Consider the following 21,261-nt stretch of genomic DNA (forward strand, 5'->3'; position numbering starts at 1 on the left):
GAATACACATCCTTTATGATGATTTTCATGTTTTTTATATATATACATTTTTTTAAGCATTGTTATATTAAATAAATTTTTAAAAAATTCTTCGCTTTTTAGTAATATTTGAAAAACCACCTTTTAACCACCAAAATCAGAGTCGTGGATTTTACATTGAGCAATAAAATGTCAACACAAATTGTTTATGGGGGAAGAAAATATTCAGTTTTGTAAAACAGAACCTATTGAGATCATACTTCTGCTCATGAGCAGAAAAGTGAAACATCTCTGAGAGATTTCAGATGGCTTCCTTATAAAATATTTACATTGGTGTGATTGGTGTCCCCTTGGCTCAAGAGAATCAATAGCTTTTATATATGATACCTTCAAACAAAAAGCCAGAAAGAGCAGCACCATCGGGACAGCAGAGCAAGCTAGAGAAAAATGAACAGCGGAGCGCTTCTATTTTTTTTTTTTTTTTTTTCGTCCTGCAAGTAGGAGGATGAGAGACATGTTTGGAGAGTGTGTTTAATGCCCTAGTCCATGGGGACGAATGAATGCTATTAGAGTGTTTCTCATTCTGTCTGCAGCTTCTGCTTCATATTGAATGAGGCAGATCAATAGACATCAACCCACCACCTGAAAAGCTAACAGAGACCCTACTCCATCACATGGATCAGGGACGCTGTATTACTATCATTCAAAAATGAAAGCAGCGTAAAAATTTGGGAAAACTTGACCTAAACTGAAGCTAAAAAGACATTTAAAGGCTAAATAAAATAAAATAAATCTGGTAACCCTAAAATACAAAACATTAAAGCTAAAATAAAAACTAGGCTCTTAGAATAGTAAAAAGTACATTTAAATTGACATTTAAATTGAAATTATAATAACCGTAAGGGACTTGGGATTTGGTGTACCATGTATACTCCTAAATCTAACAATCCTTTTGCAATCAAGTCATATTTTACTATAAATTAAGGGGGAAAACATCTGAGACAGAGTTTACAGAAGGTTAAATCAAACAAATCAAATCACAATATAATACCATGGCATCATCACAGTACTTTTTGTAAGGATAGACAACACAATTTAACACACACACACACACACACAAAAATGGAACTGAACATGTCTAGTCAATCCAGTTAGGTGACTATATACATTAGTCTTCAATGAAGAAAATAAAGGAAGTTTTTTCCTGAGGGAGAAAGTAAAATGGCAAGAGTTACATGTCTGTTTCCAGCGCTTCAGGTGCCCTTTCTAATTTAACAGCATTGCGTACCTATTCTGAAAAGCAGAACAGCATAGCAGTGGAACACCAACCACAGGGTCCCATACCCACAGAAACCAAGCATTCTGTTATGTAGGAAGAGGGGCTTATGTACTACTTTCCATGGCGACATAATTCCAAAACATTTCCTTCATTGAGTGTCAATCAAAAATTTAAATAGTAGAACTCCAGGTGGATTGAAGAGGTTAATTTTATCCACACATAGCGAAGGATTCATACAAACTAAAGCACACAAGAGCACATGGAAATAAAAGAATCTCAAACACTTTCAACAAACTTTATTTAGCCAACCTTCAGAGGCATGTTTAATGTGCTTGGCCTTCAAACAGACAAATATGGCCTCTTCTAGACTAGCTTGCGTTAGTATTTTGAAGTATAATCATAAGGCATTCTCTTTAATGCATACAACATGAAAATTGATGGCTGACTAAGCCGCTAAAAAGTGTTGTCATTAGTGTTCAGTGAAATTTCTTACAACTAGACTCACTGATGCTCAACAGGCAAAAAGCATCAATTTAAAAGTGCCTCTTTCCACATGGAATGCTAATCGAGGCTAGCATGTTAACCTCTGAGCTATTTCAGTTAGCCTCTAGGGTATTTCATATTATTATCAATAGATACCCATGTTTGCATTTCTGTTGGTTAGCAAATAACCTGCTTAGCCCTTTGACATACAAGAATAAACAAGGCTCTTCACATTAGCAGAATTGATCTCTCCTACAGGAATGGAAGTGTTCTGATGATTATAGCGCTGTACTGATTTAGTGTGCAGTTGCAGTGCAGAGACTTCTTAAGTCTTTTCAGCCATTTTTACCCTGGCAATTATGCAATTGGAGAAGGGGAAAAAAATCAAACCTATCCAGGCTGATGACTGGAGAAAGGTAGAGCCAGACTTTCCTCAAAATGCACTCACTAGAAACAAGGCTAAAAGGTAATTTGCAGTGTTCACACAGAAATAGCCTGTTCTGGGCCTAAGCCACATCTTTAACATCTTTAGCAAAATACTAGTGCTGTCAATCGATTAAAAAAAATTAACTAATTAATCGCACAATTTTTTAAAATTAATCGCGATTAATCGCAATTAAAAGACTGAAACTTTTTGGATATGTAAATGTAAAATGTAAATAATTAATGTAAACTCAAGACAAAGAAACTATTTAAATTCAAAATATGATTGTTTATTGGAATTTTTGTTTAACTTGTAACACAGATTTTCTCATGTAAACAGCAATAAACCATCAATATCCTCCAAATTAACTGTTGGCTTGAAAGCCATATTTATTACAGAAATAAAAACACAGGCATGTAAGTACCATTTGAATTTCAAAACAATCAATGCCAATAAAAAACAAAAATGATTTCCATGTTGAATTCTAAGTGGATTGCAAAAAAATTCCAAAGTATAGTCATTGCCAGTGCTTTAAGTGGGCCGGTACGCACCGGTACTCACCGCCACTTCCAAATATAGCTCTTGAGCATACCGCCACCTCTCCGTGCGCCCAGAACGTGCTTTTAGCGTACCGGTACGCTCATTTGGACATCTGTTTTAATAGAGGTTTTAATCTTTTTGCCGATTTTCAGAGCGCCCTTCACAATGCAAGCTTCCTAATTCATCCCACCCAGAGCAGAAACTACATTACCCATTCACCCTTAAGTTATACAAGTGAATAGCGCATGTGTCGCTTTTCCCACTGTTAAGTGTCAACAACTCAACGTGGCCGGAGAAGGTGTGTGAAACTCGTTGTGAGTTATACTAAAGCAAAATCTTGAGTATTTATTGTCTGATAAACATTAAAAACTGTCTGCGGAGGTTGAGTCGTCCTGCAGCCCCCGCTGGCTGTTCATTGGCTGCAGCATCTTTTTTCTAAGTTCTAAAAAAATACCGTAGACGGCAAGGCACAAATTTAGATATTCATTTATCTAATTAATCTATAGCCTATGCACAAAGACAATATGATCTTTTTGTCCCCTTTTTGTTTTAAAGCTTGATGAAGAGAGAGAGCGCAAGTTGCTGCAGCTGAGGAGGACAGTGATGCACGCGTACAGGAGTGATTGACAGTTCGCGGCACTGTGTACAAAAAATACTCAGCTACACAATTATTTCTTTATTTTCGTTTAAGCTTATTAACGTTAGCGTTACAGAAAGGTCTGATTTACGCACTGTTACAGTCATTGTTTTTTTTTTTTTTAAACAATGACATTTGAGTTCATGATTTTAATGTTGCTGTTTCTTGTGGCAGACTGAATGAAGAGTAATGTTTCTTGTGGCAGACTGAAGAGTAATCCGGCAGAGTTTTATACTGAAACTTTCCGTCTAAAAGTCCTTCCTTGGTCTTATCCATATTTCTTTGCACGTTGAACACACATAGGCCACAACTGGAAATAAAAATAACTGCAACCGCGTTAATTGCGTTATTTTTTTTTAACGCGTTAAATATTTCAAATTAATCGAATGCGTTAACGCGCTAATTTTGACAGCACTACAAAATACATGTCCAATTACCTCAGAGGTGTAAAGAGAGGGTTTGAACATCTCCACTGACGGATTTCTCCTTTGTCTCAATCTGCTCTCAATCTCCCTGGAGTGCCCTTTCTTTCCAAAGGCTATTTCCCGCTTTCCATCCATCATGCACAGCGTGACAGAGCCAATCTCCAAAGGCTTTGCCGGTATGCCTAGCTGGAACATCCTATCAACCTAGTGGCATATAACGTCCACTTGAGCCAGAGACAAAATGGCTACTTAATCCAATGAAACAACTGATAGAAACAAGGTGGACAACTTGATCATGACCCGAAAGCGGAGCTCTACAGTTTTCCTCAACCATTAATTCAGCCCACAGCAGATTATCCAACTCTGAGAAGAATCACACACACACAATAAAACCACTTTTAAATGAAACAATTGCAAAGGCTACGGACAAACGCACTTATGAAATAAATAGATTTGCACGAATATGAGTGGTACTTGTCTGTACCAGGCGTGCCAGTGCATTTCTATAGCTATATATAGTTTATTGGGTGTTTTGGAAGATTGTTAGGTGGTTGCTGGATCAAATCTGCTCCATCTGGTGCCTAGACGGCTTCTTCAGTACAAGTCAATTGGATCCCCCCCCCCCCACCTCTGGAAATGTTCATAAAAAATGTAATATAATAAATACAAATAAATGTAATAAAATATGTAATGTAGTGCTTTCTACGAAATTAACAACTTTTTTTATCTTATAAATGCATCAGTACTTTGGGAACAACATAATGGAATGTGCTTTTCATCCAGCTCATTCTACTCAAACTCACAGCGTACTCAATACTTCAGTTTTCCAGCAGCCTTTGTAATCAGAGGGGCTGAAATGAAAAGCAGGTGTGTTTGGAGACCAGCGGTCTTGCTGTTATTTCACTGGGGTGAGCTACAGAGCGGGCGCAGGGGGAGCCTCTGACCACAGCTCTTGGGTGGAGAGCTATAAAAAAGAGATTATCCATACATGTGAGAAAAGTAGCAATAAAACAAATTCTTCTCTGCTTATCCGTGCTTTTTTTTCTTGCTGTGTGGGTGAGCATATGGAGCTATAGCCTCACTATATCAATTTAAAAATCACAGGAATATAAAATAAAACTACTTGAAGCTGAGTTTCCAAAGCAATGCATTATTTCTGCAGTTCTTCTCCGCTTATCCATGCTTTTTTTCTTGCTGTGTGTGTAAGCATATGGAGCTATAGCCTCACTATATCAATTTAAAATCACAGGAATATAAAATAAAACTACTTGAAGCTGAGTTTCCAAAGCAATGCATTATTTTTGAACATAGAACAGCCATTAAAACAGCTGCTGAAGTCTTTTTCTTACTACTGTTGTCTTTTAACATTCTGTGTCATGAAAAATCCAAAAGATTTATTCATATTGGTCTAGAATTTTGCTTGAGAAGATGTGTGTACTCTCTATTCATACAGGTTGATAGCAAAATCCAGGTTTACTTGGGAGATGTGAGGTTGTGCAGTTCTGTAATCACAAAATATAGACCAGGTCTTTAAACCGGTCAGCACTGGAAACTGGCTCCTCTTAAAAGACAACCTCTAGTTTTATTGATAGTGGCTCCATTTCATACACAAGTGGAAATATATATTGGATATTTAATTCCTGTCTCTCCTGTGGCTCCACCTGTATTTTAAAAGTGGGAATAACTTTTAATGACCAAGACATGATTGCGTTCTAATAGGGCAGCTCTCAGTGAAGTATTTGACTCTTAACTCCAAAATCGGATTTATTTTTGGGTGAAAAGGAATGTTCTACAAGAGGGAAACAATGTAGCATAGAGTTTGTTAAAACCAGTTAATGTCATTTAATAGCTTGTGTGGCAAGGCAGAAAAATTGTAAAAAAAAAATATATATATATATATTTTTAATTTTTAATTTAATTTAATTTAATTCCATTGCAAGGTTAAAGGTTACAAAGGGAGTTTTTAAAAAATTGGATTAAGGAGTCACTGACAATAAGACCAGGAAGATGCAGTCAAGTAAATAGTGTCCATTCTAATTCATGTTGACTTTAAATAAAAGGACTCTGAGCCAACCAGCAGACTGTTTCTTCTAGTCGTAAGGCCCTCTTGTCATCTGCAGCCCGCCGGATGAATTATTAAAAGAGTTTGGAAAAAATAATACAAGACGACTGTTGGTTGCACGTGTGGTTGCTTCCACGTGCCGTCTTCCTTCTCAACACACACACACACACACACACTGAAAAAAAAATACATCTGAGTGCGAATAAGAGACAGAACAGGTGTAGAAACAAATCCCATTATACCATCACTGTGAGGCAACATCAGCAAAGAACACATCACCACACTGGCAAACACTGTAGTGAGAAGTGTAAACTGTCCATGCTGAACATAAACAGCAATGTCCATTTCCCCATTATGAGTTTTTTTAATGGTTATCTCGACCAAACTGTGAAAATCACAATCCTCTATTAGTGTCATAATGTGATTTGTGAATTTCTCTGTAAAATGATAATATTTCTATTTCAAATAGGAATAATAGTCCTATTGTGACTTTTAAACTGCGGGTGATTAGGAGGAATGAGGAAGAAATGTCTAGTTTCCTTAACATTTTTCCTTTTCATTAAAGAAAAACAGTAAAGCTTGACTGTCAGTTTTACAGACTGTGAAATACTACTTCTACTAAACGCATGCAAAAACATTCATAAATTCATCCTGTAGACAGAAAAGGAACATTCAACAATGTGCTAAACTCCCTAGATGATGTTTTAGAGTTCTGTAAGCTGTCAAGGTCCCTGTATAATTGATGGTGCTCTGAGTCTTTGATGCTCTGGCTGTGGAGACCCTCTATTCCAGCGCCTAGCTTTCCAACAGGGGTCCACACCCAAGACCCAGCAGCCAGACAAAAAAAATAAATAAAAAACACAGCCTACATCTGGTAGCCATCCTGACGTTCCCCAGCAGAGCTCACAACAGTCTCGGTTGAACTGCTTTCCGAGAAAGAAATGCACAAATTTTAAATCTCCATGGTCCTTAAACCTACGAATACACCAACAAAGGAACCATCCTGAAATTAAGTCTATGCGCCATGTAATTTTCAACAGTGATACCATTACTTGATCGTTTATATCTTATTCCACCCAGATCTCATCAGGCCACCAATCTGAAACTCAAACATGTTCTACAGTTTCCTTAGAGACAACTGTACATGAAAGAATACAAGTATCATGAATCGTCTGTGTTATGACAGTTGGACCGTGAGCCTAAATTGCAGACTGGCATTTTGCCATCCACTGACAGATTATTCCATGTTGTTTACTATCAGCTACTGAAGTATTATTGATCCGAACAGCAGCTGGAGGTACAGAAATGGGTAGATGACGTGGTAGACAGTATGATAGAGGACTGAGATGGCTGATTAACTAGATGCTAATAATAGGGTTAATATGCTTAAAATTAATTTTGTGGAGAAATATAAATTGAGCCTGCGTAAAAATAATAATAATTTTAAGCATTTAACCCTATGGTTTAAACTGGCTGGCAATGTAGCAATGTAGAATGTTTTTCACCCTCAACAATTTGTTCCAGAAATAATATTATTGTCAAGGGTAAATAGAATGGCTATTGCAGATGTCTTACGCTGTCTTCGCTAATAAAAGCTTCTCTGTTGGAAGAAAAACTTGCACTAGATGCAGCTCATACACACACTTCCAAACTGGCCATGAGTAACTAGCAGAAAGCTAGCAATATGCCATGCATATGGGGAAGAAAACAGCGCAGGTCACTGAGTTGGGCTGAATGTTGAGCAGGCAGCTTCATGGTTCACTGAGCTGTAGGGGCTATCAGCATGTACCAGTGACGGTTAAATGATTCAGTGTATGTATGTCCACAGTGCAGAAACGCTATATCACGCTTCATGTGTTATGGGACCTAAATATCCCCAGGCATGTTTTGTGGTCGGATTCACTGGCAGTACCAACTAAATATATATAAATAAATATAATATACCCTTTTTTCTTTCAAAAAAAGCACCATTTTTTAAATGGAATGATTTTTTTGCAATTTAAGTGTCTTTTAACTGAAACTTTTAGCCAATTTAATGTATCCTTGCTGAATAAAAGCATCTCTCTTCTTTTTAAATCTTACTTACCCCAAACTTGTGGTAGTGTTCCAAACAGTTTCCTCAAAAATATTAAACAGTTATTTTAAATTGTAATAATATTTCACAATACTAATGTTTTTAGTGTATTTGTTATTAAATAAATGCAGCCTTGGTGAGCATAAAATACTTCAAAAGATATAAGATATTTTAAAATCTTACTCCAAACCTTTTTATATTGATATTGTAATATAAAAGTCATTTTCAGCAATTTTATAATGTCAAAGCAATTGGACTAATGGAACTAAAAGGTGGAGAACCACTTCTCTAAACTGCCCTGTCCATAAAAGGCAAAACGACTCAAACCTCGCAATTTCCTTATGCTCATTCACCTTTTACCCAAAAAAGGCGATGTGGATGAGCAGAATGGCGACTATGTACATGGTACAAAATCACTGGCTAAAGATAAACTCCTGCAATTCCAGCATCATGCTGTAACCCAGCAGGTGAGCATCACATGGTGAAGATTACAGATGTGGAAATTGAACTAAACGTCTAAGTATGTGATTACCAGAGCCCTATAAAGATGAACAGCAGCAGTGTGTGGAAAGCTCAGGTCTCTTAACGTGTTAACCTCTCCAATCTACACTCCAAAATTTGGTTTTAAAGCACACACACATGCTCATCTCCAAAAGCCGCCTCCACTGTGAATCACCATTGGGGCGCTGACAATCCCATGACCCAGTTTCTCAGCTGAAATCCTATGGAGGAAGACACTCCAGAGCTCCTCACAGCGAGATTACTGTCACAAAGAGCTCATTTCTGCCGCTCCTGCCCCATTCAGCCACAACCGTGTGAGCTTAGCGAATTCGCCTTGGGAGACAAAAGAGAGTGCCCATCTCCAGCTGGCATGCTAACAGTTGGTGGGGCCATCGGGTCAGACCTCATGCCAGACCCAAACTCAGTCTGAGTCTGCTGAGCACCACCAAGCCACTCACAAACCATTTACATCCAACAAAAGGGCCTGATTGTACACTAAAGTGCTCGACGCTGAGAGATACAGGTAAGAACGAACAGCCCCGGTGAAAGGACTTAACACAAGAGGGTTTATACAACATACTTTAACAGAATAAAAGGTTAAGAGAGGATATGGAGAATGAAAAAGGATGAATTTACGGACGGCAGGACAAAGTGTTAAACCAGAATGGATGGAAGGGGGTTTCTGTTGGAGAGCGTTCGAGAGCTGCCACAATAAGACGAAAAGAAAAGAATGGAGGGGATAAATATAAGAGGCAGCTCACTGAGCCGAGGTTGTGGGAGAAGACGTATCTAAATAGTAGCCGTCTCCCTCTCTTTTTCACTGTCTTTCTATTACAGCCTTGCGGGTCGACATTGAGCAGTAAGTGGGCTAGACTGAGGCGGTGTTAAGAGATTTAGAAAGAATCCACAAGACGAAAAGAAAACCAAAAAAGAAAGGTAGTAAGTAAGAAAAGACAAGATGGAAAAACTGAGGAAAAGATTAGGAAAAGAGAAACGTTTATTAAACACCAGCCTAAATTTAGCTGTAATACTTCTGTCCTTCAACTAAATGCGGTTTACAGTAAATATAAAAGCCCTCACAGCATGAAAAGTGGAGAAAGCCAGCGTCAGCAAGCACTTCCAGAACCCACAGTTAGACCGCAAGGTGAAAACAGACCACAAGTAGATTCACTTTAAGTCATTTCATATGCCATTGCCCGGTTTCAAGGAGCTAATGGAGCCAGAGAGAAATTAATGTTTTGTCAGCTGACTGGGCCGATATGAATGAACCAATTTCATATTGCATTTGGAGTAAAAAAGTTATTTTTGAGTTGCAGCCCAGTCTCGTTCACTCTTAGTAATGAATGGCTGCCAAAATGTTACCCTTTTTCCATTGGTGCTGATTATTTCTTGCGGCACTGAGCTGAATGTACTGTGCCGTGGCAAAGAGTGAGTTTCCAGAGTGAGATTTAAAAGATAAAATTAACTGAATAGAAAGTAGCAAGATACACTGAGTCCTATGACAACATAAAGAAAATATATAGACAACATTTTCTAATGACATGTCTTCACAGGCTGCATGCAAAAAAAAAAAAAAAAAAAAAAAAAAAAACTGTCCAGTTAAGACAGTCAGTCTCAGAACTGGATTTTTGAGGATTTTTGTGTAGTAGCTTTGAGATTATCTATATGCTAGTATAAATTATCTTTTTGCATGTATACACATAAAATGCACTGCTTTTCTCTGTTGGGAAAACAAACCAACACATGTTCCTATACACATTTTTATCCAACCAAATGCTCTCTAGAATGAGAACGTCCCATCCTTAATGCCATCAGATTCTGACAAGCAACAGCAATAACAAAATTACATAACAGATGTGACGTAAGCAAAAGGCTATTGGCTAATTTTTAAAACAGACCCTCTGATATATCTCAACTCCCAACTTCCTGTTTCTCTATTTTCTGCCACTATCATGACAACACACAGCAAAGAAGGGTTATCAAATCTGACTGGCCCCTATTGCTAACATCCAAATGAACAGATACAATCATTGACATTAGCTGTAGGACTCTATCGGTCTGGCTGTGATAGATATCCCACCCCCATCTCTCCAGTCTACTTCCTAGGCATGCCACTCAAATGTTCCTTGTAACGCCGTCCAAACCCCCCTCCTTCCTGATCTACACTTCCACCCACAAGAAAACGCTCCAGAATGGCTGAATGAATATTTAAAAGCTGCAGCCTTCTCTGTCCTGAGGTGGCATATGAACAAGTTCCTCAAACAGAGGCTAAGGGGTGACAGGGCTTTAAAACACCAAAGGCGAAGTGAGAAACGAAAGCAACATAAATAAATGAATACAGAGCACCCCTCATCTTGGCTAGAAAGCAAGCTACATTAATGAAGCCATTAGCACCTTCTGAGATGAAAAGAACAGCGAAGACCTGAGTTTAAACCCGTTAACATGCACATGCGATAATAAAGTGTGCAGTCTGCCTTTCTCAGGGGATAGATTGATTTGTGAGGTTTTATCTAGCATTTTCTCCTTTTAATGGATTTTTTTGTTTGGAAATATGAAAGACACCAAAGTGCAGAACACTCCCTAAAGGATTATGATGCTGATTTTTGATTGAGGTACAGTATAGTTTACACCAAGGTCTGCTACATTGATCTATCCATTAGGGCTGCTCGGTTGTGACAAAAATCATAATCAAGATTATTTCGGTCAATATTGTAATCACGATTATTTAACACGATTATGAGTGATTTGTTTAAAGAAAGTGATACATATCAAATATGTATTTTCTGTAAATATGGTTGCTATGACATTTACATTGTAGAGACAAGCGGAATTTCAAACAAACAAAAAGTCCACAAAATTATTGAAAATTATTATTAACAGCAGTCTTCACTGTAAGAATTCAACTTTTTTTGTTTCTTAAAGCTACAAAAGTCCTTCAATCAAGAGCAGTGTGTGATTATAAATTTGTCTTTTGTTCTTTGATTAACAAACACACAGTCGCAGCAGGAAAATAGCCCGCTGTTACTTTAAGATCCAAATTACCGTAACACACGTGTTTTCATTCTCAACTCTTTACGTTCATTTATTACATTACCGACAAAGGTATACATGAATAATCACTAAGCGCAGCATTTTGACAAATTTTTGCATGTATTTGAGCGTTTAGGCGTGCACCTTGAGCTAAAAGATGACTTTACATGTCCGTGTTCCGTCTCTAAGCGCATATCTCTCCCTGAGGAGCAGTGAAAGTTTTCTTTCACGCTTTTACAAACATGAATAAATATACTTTTATAAATAAAGCATGTCCCATTATGCAAATATCATGTAACATGATTTTACTGATTTGCATGGGAAATTGGGCTTTTATGGAGGAATGAAAGTGCAAAAAGGGGGCAGAATGGGGCGCAAAAATCGTTTTATCTCGATTATTGTATTTTCATGATCGTTGGAGGCCAAAATCAAACAGTTTTTTCAATTAATTGCACATCCCTACTATCCATCGATCTGTACATTTATATTTATAGATTACAAATATATACTTATCTATCCAATCATCTAGCTAGCTACTGTATCTACCCATCTATCTATCTTCCCACCTACCTATCCATCTAGAAACCTACCCATCTATCTTATCTCCACTCCTACATTCATAGCTTAACTATATCTATGTACCCACTTCTTGCCCAACTACTCATCCATTCATCCACTTACCTACCCATCCTTATCTATTGTTCAACAAAAGGATCTGCCGATGGAGTCACATTTCAATAATCTAACAATAATCAATCTTAATGTCTTCCATCCAATCATTAGATCATTTTTAAACACTTTAGTACTTTGTCTTTAAGTCAATACAAAACCTCCAAACCTATTTGCTACAGTATCTGTGTAACCTCAAGTTTCTGTTGTGTAACCGATTGTGTGATGCTAACACAAGCAGAAAGAACCTATAAAAAAGCTCTGAATTTGGAAATGTTTGCTACGCAAAACCACTAATGTGGTCACAATATTAATTTCAAACAGAATCATTTTAGATCAAGAGCACGTTTACCCAGCTAGCCACAAAAATGTTGTTTTCTAAAGCAATTATTTGAGACAGTAAAAGCAATAATACTTACGTTGGCAGTGTCCGTCTACCTCCTCGAAGCCTGGCCGACACACACAGCGGCCGATGGGCACCAGCCAACCTCCATCGGCACTGCAAAACATCCGTGGTGCTTCGAGCTCTTCCGCATCCTCCACACAAGTGCCACGCACTTCCACCAGCGCTGAATCGCCGCCCGTCACCGTGTCAGGGAACCGGGCCAGATTGAGCACCGCCAGAGGACAGCGCTTATAAAAGACTCTCACCGACACCAGAGCAATGCAAGCGCCAAGGTCTTGAAATGCCAGGTACAAGCCCCTCTTACTTAGACCACTGATGTCTCGCACTTCCGTATTCAACTTCATGACACGATCCCCAACATCGGTCTGCGTAAAGCTCTCGTCAGCTGCTATAGTGTCAATCTTGGCATACTGGCTCTCTCGAATGTGGCGCAAAGGTACAGCGACGGCATTGTTGGATTCGTGATAGTACACGTTAAATGTCTCCTTACAGGTTCCAGGCACTCCTGGAAGGCTGTTGCAGTCACGCAGGGTGAATTTGATTTCCACATAGACACGCTGCGCACCTTCTCGCTGGATCAGTCCAGTGCGCAACCAGTTGTTCTGATTGGCTTCCATTACATTGCACACCTGATACGTCCTCATAGGAATGTTCCTCTCATCCATTACACTGATCTCCTCCCACTGACAAACAGACAAAAAAGTCGATCAATACAAAGAGACACACATCCCTTAATGCTTTGGTAATTGCACTTTGGTTCTGAACTTTCTAGGCTCTTAGAGTGGGTTCCAAAACATTTTGACTGACACATGATGGTCACATTACGAGAAAAGGCTTCATTTAACTGAAAGTGCATTTAACAGACAATCAGATCCAAGTTATGAACTGAACTGTCTCAGCTGTTTTGTTCATGCACAAATCAACTCAGTGACTACGTTTACAAGCTGTTAAAATTCGGGTTATGGTTGGGTTAAGGTCACTATTTGGGTTAACATTCGGGATAACCCGTTTACATGCGTGAGCAGAGAGAGTTACTCCTGTATACATGGAATGTGTAATCAGTCCCCAAATCCCGATGTAAACGGCGACGCACGGTTAGCGTGTGGACGTAAGACGCAATATGTGTCATTTCCGATTCTTCTTCCTGTATCCAAAGACTCAAAAGACCAAGATTCCTTGCGAATAGAAAATGCGCAGAACACACATTTTGATGGGGATATGCCGAAACGCGTTTACAAGACCAAATATTCGGGTTAGAAAAGGGATACCCCAGGTATAATATCCCGGTTTTTAAAAACCCGGATATGAGCATATCCGGGTTTTTGCCTGGGTTTACATGGCCGTGCGCGACCGGGTTATTGCTAATATCCCGGTTTTGAATGGGTTATTGGCTGCATGTAAACGTAGTCATTGTTTATGCAGAGAAAATTTTATAATTGTACTTTGTAAACTGAATTTGTTAAAAGGTAAACAACAAAGCCGAAAACCATGAAAAATAACTTGGTTTGTTGGTTTGGCACTGACGTCAGTCAGTCTGTGGGATAATAATAATAGCACAAAAAGTAGCAATGTGAATCTATCAAATCTTTCAGTTTAAAAGTGTAGTATGCATATTGCTGAACATGACAAACCTTGAACACTTCCCCTGCTTTATAAGCATCACACAAAAGCATGAGATATTTCTCTTTACAGGCACTCATGAATCCGAGCATGACTACTTGTGCCAAGGCCACTATTACAATTCATCATCATGTGAAAATGGATTTGAATGAATGAAACGAAAGCGTGGGATGAGAACCAACTCCCACAGAGGAGAAAGAGAATCGTTACTCAGCGGGTTGGCAGGGTTGTTCGAAATGAGACTTTCTTACGACCCCCCACAGGAAACTCTGAAGAGTCACAGCCTGTATGTTCACAGAGGGGAGCGGTGAGCATTTTTGACGGTCAGAAAGTTCAAGGAAAGATCAAGCAGTACACTTTAAATCTGGGGTGTAATAACACTGTTCGGATAAGGAGTAAAAGTTAAATATATGGCCTATTAATTAAAAGTTTTTAGGTTCAAACCCCAAAAAGGACAACCATAAGACGTTACAATGGTTGTGCAGCATCCAGAATTTACAATGTTTTTTAAATTCCAATTCAGTTGCTTAATTTGAATTAGAATGTACAGAAAGTAAAATGACATTTCAAAGAAATTTCTTACATTCAAAAAAAACTGTGGCCAAGACAAACTTCATATCTATAAGCCTTGTAGTTTGATAGGCCTTACAAATAGATAGAACAATAGATGCATATTTAGATATCTAAAAAAAAAAAAAACTTAATTTCCCAGAGTGCATTGTCTATTTTGAATTTATTTGAACTGTTATTCTTTAAATTCCTTTTATTGGATGTTGAAGCATAAAAAAACTTTGGACTCATCCAAAAACCTGTGACAGTGGCTTCCACACTGAACTGATTTCTGGTAAAAATCTTTGGCAAAGGTACTGTGAGAAAGCCCCAAGGCAACTTTCACATGCATAGACCTCCTAATGATAGAGTTTTTTGTTTTATTTTTTAAGTTGATTGATCTATTTTGGCTGTGCTTTGCAGACTTCCACAAGTACTTACCCCCTCTGGTGGATATGCTTCCCAACCCAGATCACCTGGGGTAGACATGGAGTCGAGTAGAGTAACTGTAAAAGAATGAAAAGGACAGAGATGCACAGTTAATCAAAGCCACAGTGCTAGTATACTTACTAGAGAACATCATATTTTACAGTTTTATCATAAACAACAATGGGGTTTTTACACAGCATGATGTCATGTAAAGCATGAATCCTTCAAGGCCACAGTATTTCTGAATAAAATATAGACAACGGAGCTCTACAAATGTCAGAATCACTTGTAACAGTCTTTTCAACACTTTGCATTTGAGGTTATTCGTTCCAGTTTTATTTAGATGGTACATGACATATTCAGTGGATTTAAACCTCAACAAATTCTACAACTAGGCACAATAATCTAAAGTCAGATGGTGTTAGATATTGAGTTGTGAACATTACAAAACGTGATTTCCAGCTCCTTACGCAGTCTTTTTGACATCTGTTCTCACATCAATGTTTTCAGAGGTTGATGGTGCTATTTTTGCTACAATCTTTCAATCTCCCATTGGTCGGAGCCCTGAACTTCCCACTTTGAGCTCCGTTCCAAACCAATTACATCGCTGGCAACCAGGGTGATTAATTCTTAATCACATCCAAACCTCAGATGTTCCTCCTCTTTCACGCTGAATATCAACCTCTCCCTCTCCTGGCACATGTGCGTGCCCTTTTGTGACAATTTCCAAAAAAAAGGAAGAAGGAAAATGAGAAAAATCAAAGACCATCTGGATCCAAATTCTAATTAAAACTGACTGCCAATGAGTTTGTGTGACATGCAGACAGTGTGCAGTTTTAAATCACACTTTGATGGTTGGTTGATGTGGAAACATGGATTATGTTTGGTTTTATGGGTCATATAGAGAGCAATTGGGTAAATTTGATGACGATGCTCGAAGAGAAAACCATATGTAGAGTCAAAGCAGGATATTGCTTCTTAACCGAATACAGATTATGATGCCATTAACCGCTGGTGCTCGTGTGGTTGTTTTCTGATGAAGGGGTAAAACCAGACAGGCCAATATATCAGTCCAAATGATCTGGAAATCATTCTGCTCAGCCTTTCAAAGACACATTTAATAAAACAAACAAATGAATACGTCCACAGGCCTCACACAGCCCATTAATACAAACAGCAGGTAACATTTAACTCACAGCAAGGAAAAATTTGTAACACCTGAGGCATCAGTTCTGGGTCAGCGAGCATTTTTTAAACAACTGATATACAGTCCCTGATGAAAAGACTTGCATGTTGTGTTTTGGACACCAGGCTATTAAATCACAAACAACTAATATGCTCAAACGTCTAAAAGAGCCAGATGACGTCTATGTTAACTCTCTGAACATTCTTTTACTATTTTATCCAGCAAGACCACTTGGTCAACCAGTTGCACCTGCAAGATCAGGTGTAACCAACTTAACTGACATTGTTTTACAAGTAAACATAATTGCTTTGCTGCTTTCAGCAAGATAAGCACCAAACAGTGACTAACCAGAATAAACTAGCATGAACATCTTTAATCTACAGACCACAGAAGCAAGGAGCCCAGGCTAGATCATTTATTTACTTGCTCAGTTGGGACAGCAGCTCCGATTTAAACTGGCACAAAAAAATAAACATAGATTTATAAACTTAAAATGTATTATTTCATATTTGCTTTAATAATGTTTTAATTAAATGTGTACATTTATTTTTTTAATTATTTTCACACAATTCACTTATTTTACTGATAAATAACAGTTGCTGGAAATTTTGTTATTGGAAATATTATAGGACATTTTAAGACAAATAATGGCAAAGAAATTAATGGCATACATGGCAAAACAAGATTGTTTTGAAATTATGAAACCATTCTTACTGATGTTATCTATCACATTCACAAGCCATTTATGCGATTTCAACAAAACTCATTTACGTTAATATTACCTAACTGACAAGTTTGACTAACTTTAGCAAGTTGACAACTTTATGCAAACCAGATGTCACAAAAGACCAAATGTTAAAGAAGTCTAGTTCTCAAACACATAGAAAGTCTTTCAAAAGGTGAAAGATCCCTTTAAACTATACCCATCAAAGGAAAAGTGAAAGGATAGTTTCACAAAGCTGGTGTTTCTGCAGTCCTTAAGGAAGAATATAATCAGGCTCACCAAAAGACATGACAGTCCCATGCAATAAAATGACAAGATTTCCTAACTAGATACCATAGAATTAAAAATTATGTTAAGAGATCACAGTTAATTCAAAGTCGTAAACCTTACATACATTTCCTTTTCACCAGCCAATAATATTTAGCCCCCATTATCTCAATATGGTTTATGGTTATATGTTGTGGGGGGGGGGTGCTTTTCTTCATCATTAGCTCTCGGTTGTGCAGCTGTGGATATGGAGAAGGTTGGAATCCCTCGGAGTGGCTGAGAGATCTCAGCACCTCCGGCCAATAGATGAGATTTACCATTAACACTAGGAAGAGAGCAGTGGTCACAGTGGCGGAGCTAGAGTTTTATACATGGGGTGACCAAGGCTAATCCAGGAGGTCCATGACAGAAAATCAGGGCACACTCCAACCTGGTATAAAAAAATGGGAATTATATAAATTAGGGCTGACTTTTCTCTAAATATTATAAAAAAGTATATAAAAAAAACACTTCTCCCTCAAGTCTCATAAGTCTATCACATCTGTAAAAATAAATGATGGTTCGTAGAAAAGGACTCTGGGGTTACTGATGCACAAAACACAGAGCCTGCAAAGACGGATATGTCAGTTTCCACAGCATCCACTCTAAGCACGGAAAGCATATCTGTTGTAAGAGATTGGTATCGTACAGCCGTCTTGACAGAAGTGGTGGGGTGTATTTGAAATGCAGTCAGCAGTTCCTGTCAGTCACTGCTGGTGGGGCGTCAGAGGTCTGCTCTACTGGGAGGTGGTATTCTGTCTCAACAGACTGATGAGACCTGCCACAGAGATCCTGGCTGTCTGGCACAAGCATCACACTCATTTGACTCGATGCCCAAAATAAAAGCCATCGAGTTACAGCGTGACACCCATGAGTGATCTCCTAATGTCCACTGACAAACCTCTTTAACACATATAAATGAAGATGTTCTGGTATTTCCTAAACAGACATGGGTCCAAACACACCAATGGAGTTTTTTTTGCATTTATGCTGCCCTCAGACGCTATCGGAATTACCTTAAATATGAGTTTCCTAGTTAGAAATTGGACACGAAGGGCCTCTTAAAATGTATTTACAAACGTGAAACTATAAGATAATATAGATAAAGTGTTTCTGAATTTCTGTAAGTTTCGAACATGACAAAAAACAAGAAATACTACTGTAGTGACATTTGTTTTTGTTTTTCCGCCAAATCTATATTGCTTTCTCACATTTGAATGTTTGCCTTTTTATATTTAACTATATAAACAACCATTTGATGCATTTATTTTACTGAAACTACAGATTCATTTATTTGGCTTTCAACAAATAGGACCCTATATATATATATATATATATATATATATATATATATATATAGATGGAGATCATGATCTTCACTCTGGAGCCACAGCTGAAAGACAACAGCATGAGATAGATAAGCCTCACGAACCGAGACAGAAATCACCACACAATCACTGTTATCACCCACACAAATACCAGAGAGCTACAGCATCATATTGTCAAACAGGCTTTGCTGAGATAAACTGAGCTCCGCCCACTCAATCAAGAAAGAAGAAGTGTCAAGTAAAAAGGAATGACATATCAATGTACTTTTAAATTCATATCTGAATACACTATTGCTGACTATTTTAGGTAAGATCTTACTAGGAGTATTCATTTGTTTTTGTTTTTTACTTATATGAAAAAAAATTACACACATCTCTTTTAGACAGAAACCACATCAGCTTGTGAATTACAGTGAACACATAATGGCCCTTTCCAAACCGAATAACGTTTGACCGGCCATGCCAAAGTCTGTTTCATGATTAGTGGTGTAAAAGGGCAGCTGCCAGACATGAAATGGTGACCTGTGCGTTAGTTAGTGGAAGACAGCAGGGAAGACACTCTTGGGATGTCTCATTAGAAGCACAGACACGGCTCGGACCACACCTGCCGCACTGATGAGTCTGGATGTGTGTGCGGAGACGCACAACATCCAAACAGAACTGCACCCATGCTGGACATGAAATCCCAAGAGTGCATGAAACAGGTTACAACACAACAGCACAAGTCATAATTAGAGAGACTAAACTGGGACACATCAGAAGAGGATGACTTCACCTTTGAGTTTGTGGCTTACATAACGACCCTTTATAATTAAGGCTGATTAAAGAGATTAGTTTTTCAACACCGCTGAAAAAAAAAAAAAAAGATGCTAACTGGGGCTGAATCATACAATTTGCCTACCAAAAAATTAAATATAAAAATACTTAGTTCAAGTTATGCACCTAAATATAATACTTATGGTTAGGGATCAGGTCAATTCCCAAATGAGCATATTTCATAAAACTAATTTTATTTATATTAACAAAATTCTTTAACTTCAATCCAAGGTAAAAAGCTAGGTAATAAACATGAAACAGCCGTTTTCAAATTCGGAATGTGTCTCTAAGCAATTAAGTCTTGCATTAATGAAACGCAGGGGTCCAATCCGATAAAACCTCCCAGGATTCATAGCACACGAGCTTCAAATCCCCAGGAGAGCAGACCATCAGTGATAAGTGTAGTGCTGTTAATGAGATATGCACAACAGAATTTACACCATCTCAGACATTAGAAAACATTTAGGCAGAGTATTGGGTACAGAGGGTAAAGAGCATGTTAATGAAGGTGAAGGAGTGGGCCACACTATAAGGACAGATCAAAGCTGTTGTCGACTTAAAGGGTCTTGTGCACATATGAACACACAAGGGATCTGTTTTAATCAAGTCTCATTACTTTACCAAGACCGAAATGTCCTTAATGCAAAAACGTCATCAGACAAAAGATGTTAAAATACAATGCCTTTAACCCTTGATGGAAAGGTGGGATGTACGTTGATCTTTTTTTCTGATTAACAAGAGAATGTACAAATCCAATTGAAATGAACATGGAATATTTTTTCAAGAGAATCTGATAAATGCCTCATCAGATTCTTTTTTTGTTAGTCCATACAAAGAAAGTCAATGAGGTCCCACTGGGGGTTTTGGACTCCTTTGACTTGCATTGCAAAGGGCAGCAGTTACAACATTCTTCAAAACATCTTTTATGTTCCACAAAGGATAACGATATTCTATTTTGGAACAACATAAGGGTGAATAAATAATGACAGGATTTTCTACAGAACTATTCCTTCAACAAGCTGAAGAAGATTATATTTAGATTACATTTCTACTTTCCACAAGCTCAACGACGATGCTCAAGTAAAGGTAAACAGCACAAGAATGAAACGTCTCATTCAGGAGATTTACGTGGTTTTTAACCCAATGGAATGCACCCAGCTTCCCGGACATGATCCAAAGCACTCATGTGCCTATGTCCTTAAATGCCACAGGCATCGAGACTCATTCTACTGCATGAGCTGTCTGATCTGCAGGAGTCTGAATGCAGCCTTGGGCGATAAGGTCTGCAATTCAGAGCAGCAGGAGTCAGAAAAATGTAAGAGCTCTCATTTTAATGGTTTTGACTCATAGTTATTTATATAAAATCAACTATTTATATATATAAAAAAAATTGACTTATTCAACGGATTCAATTAACCTCTACAGCACAACTCTACTATACAATTCACTGCCATTTCCAGGTGAAATGAACACTGGAGGCAGTAAAACAGCAGCAACTTTTATTCCTTTTCACAAAACTTATGATTACGGGGAAGATTAATAAATATTTTTTTTCCAAATGTATGGCTTTTCTGATTTAGTAAACTTGCTTGGAAGCTCACCTTGTAACGTTACAGCATTGTGGAATGATCAGAGTCCTGTGAAACCTGAGTCACAATAAAAGAGCTCAAAGATTTGTAAAAGCAAACCAAAAAGTCTTACGTAAGCATTAATCTTTTAGATTGATACCTACAACTACCAATGTAACAAAACATAGCCCGATTCAAATCCATCTGTTTTGAATAAAACTCCACA

The 21,261-nt window shown here is 38.0% G+C and overlaps 1 protein-coding gene across 1 annotated transcript in view; it reads right to left on the reverse strand.

Annotated features, from left to right (window-relative positions):
• Positions 1-21,261, reverse strand: part of LOC113066147 (ephrin type-A receptor 3-like) — a 64,608-nt gene that overhangs the window by 39,709 nt on the left and 3,638 nt on the right. Inside the window, exons 2-3 of the mRNA XM_026237838.1 lie at positions 15,120-15,184; positions 12,523-13,192 (exon numbers count right to left, since the gene is read on the reverse strand). Of these exons, the coding sequence (XP_026093623.1) occupies positions 12,523-13,192; positions 15,120-15,184 (735 nt within the window). The remainder of the gene's footprint in view (positions 1-12,522; positions 13,193-15,119; positions 15,185-21,261) is intronic.

This window comes from Carassius auratus, chromosome 49 (genome assembly GCF_003368295.1).
Source record: "Carassius auratus strain Wakin chromosome 49, ASM336829v1, whole genome shotgun sequence".
In the NCBI taxonomy this organism is placed as follows: domain Eukaryota; kingdom Metazoa; phylum Chordata; class Actinopteri; order Cypriniformes; family Cyprinidae; genus Carassius; species Carassius auratus.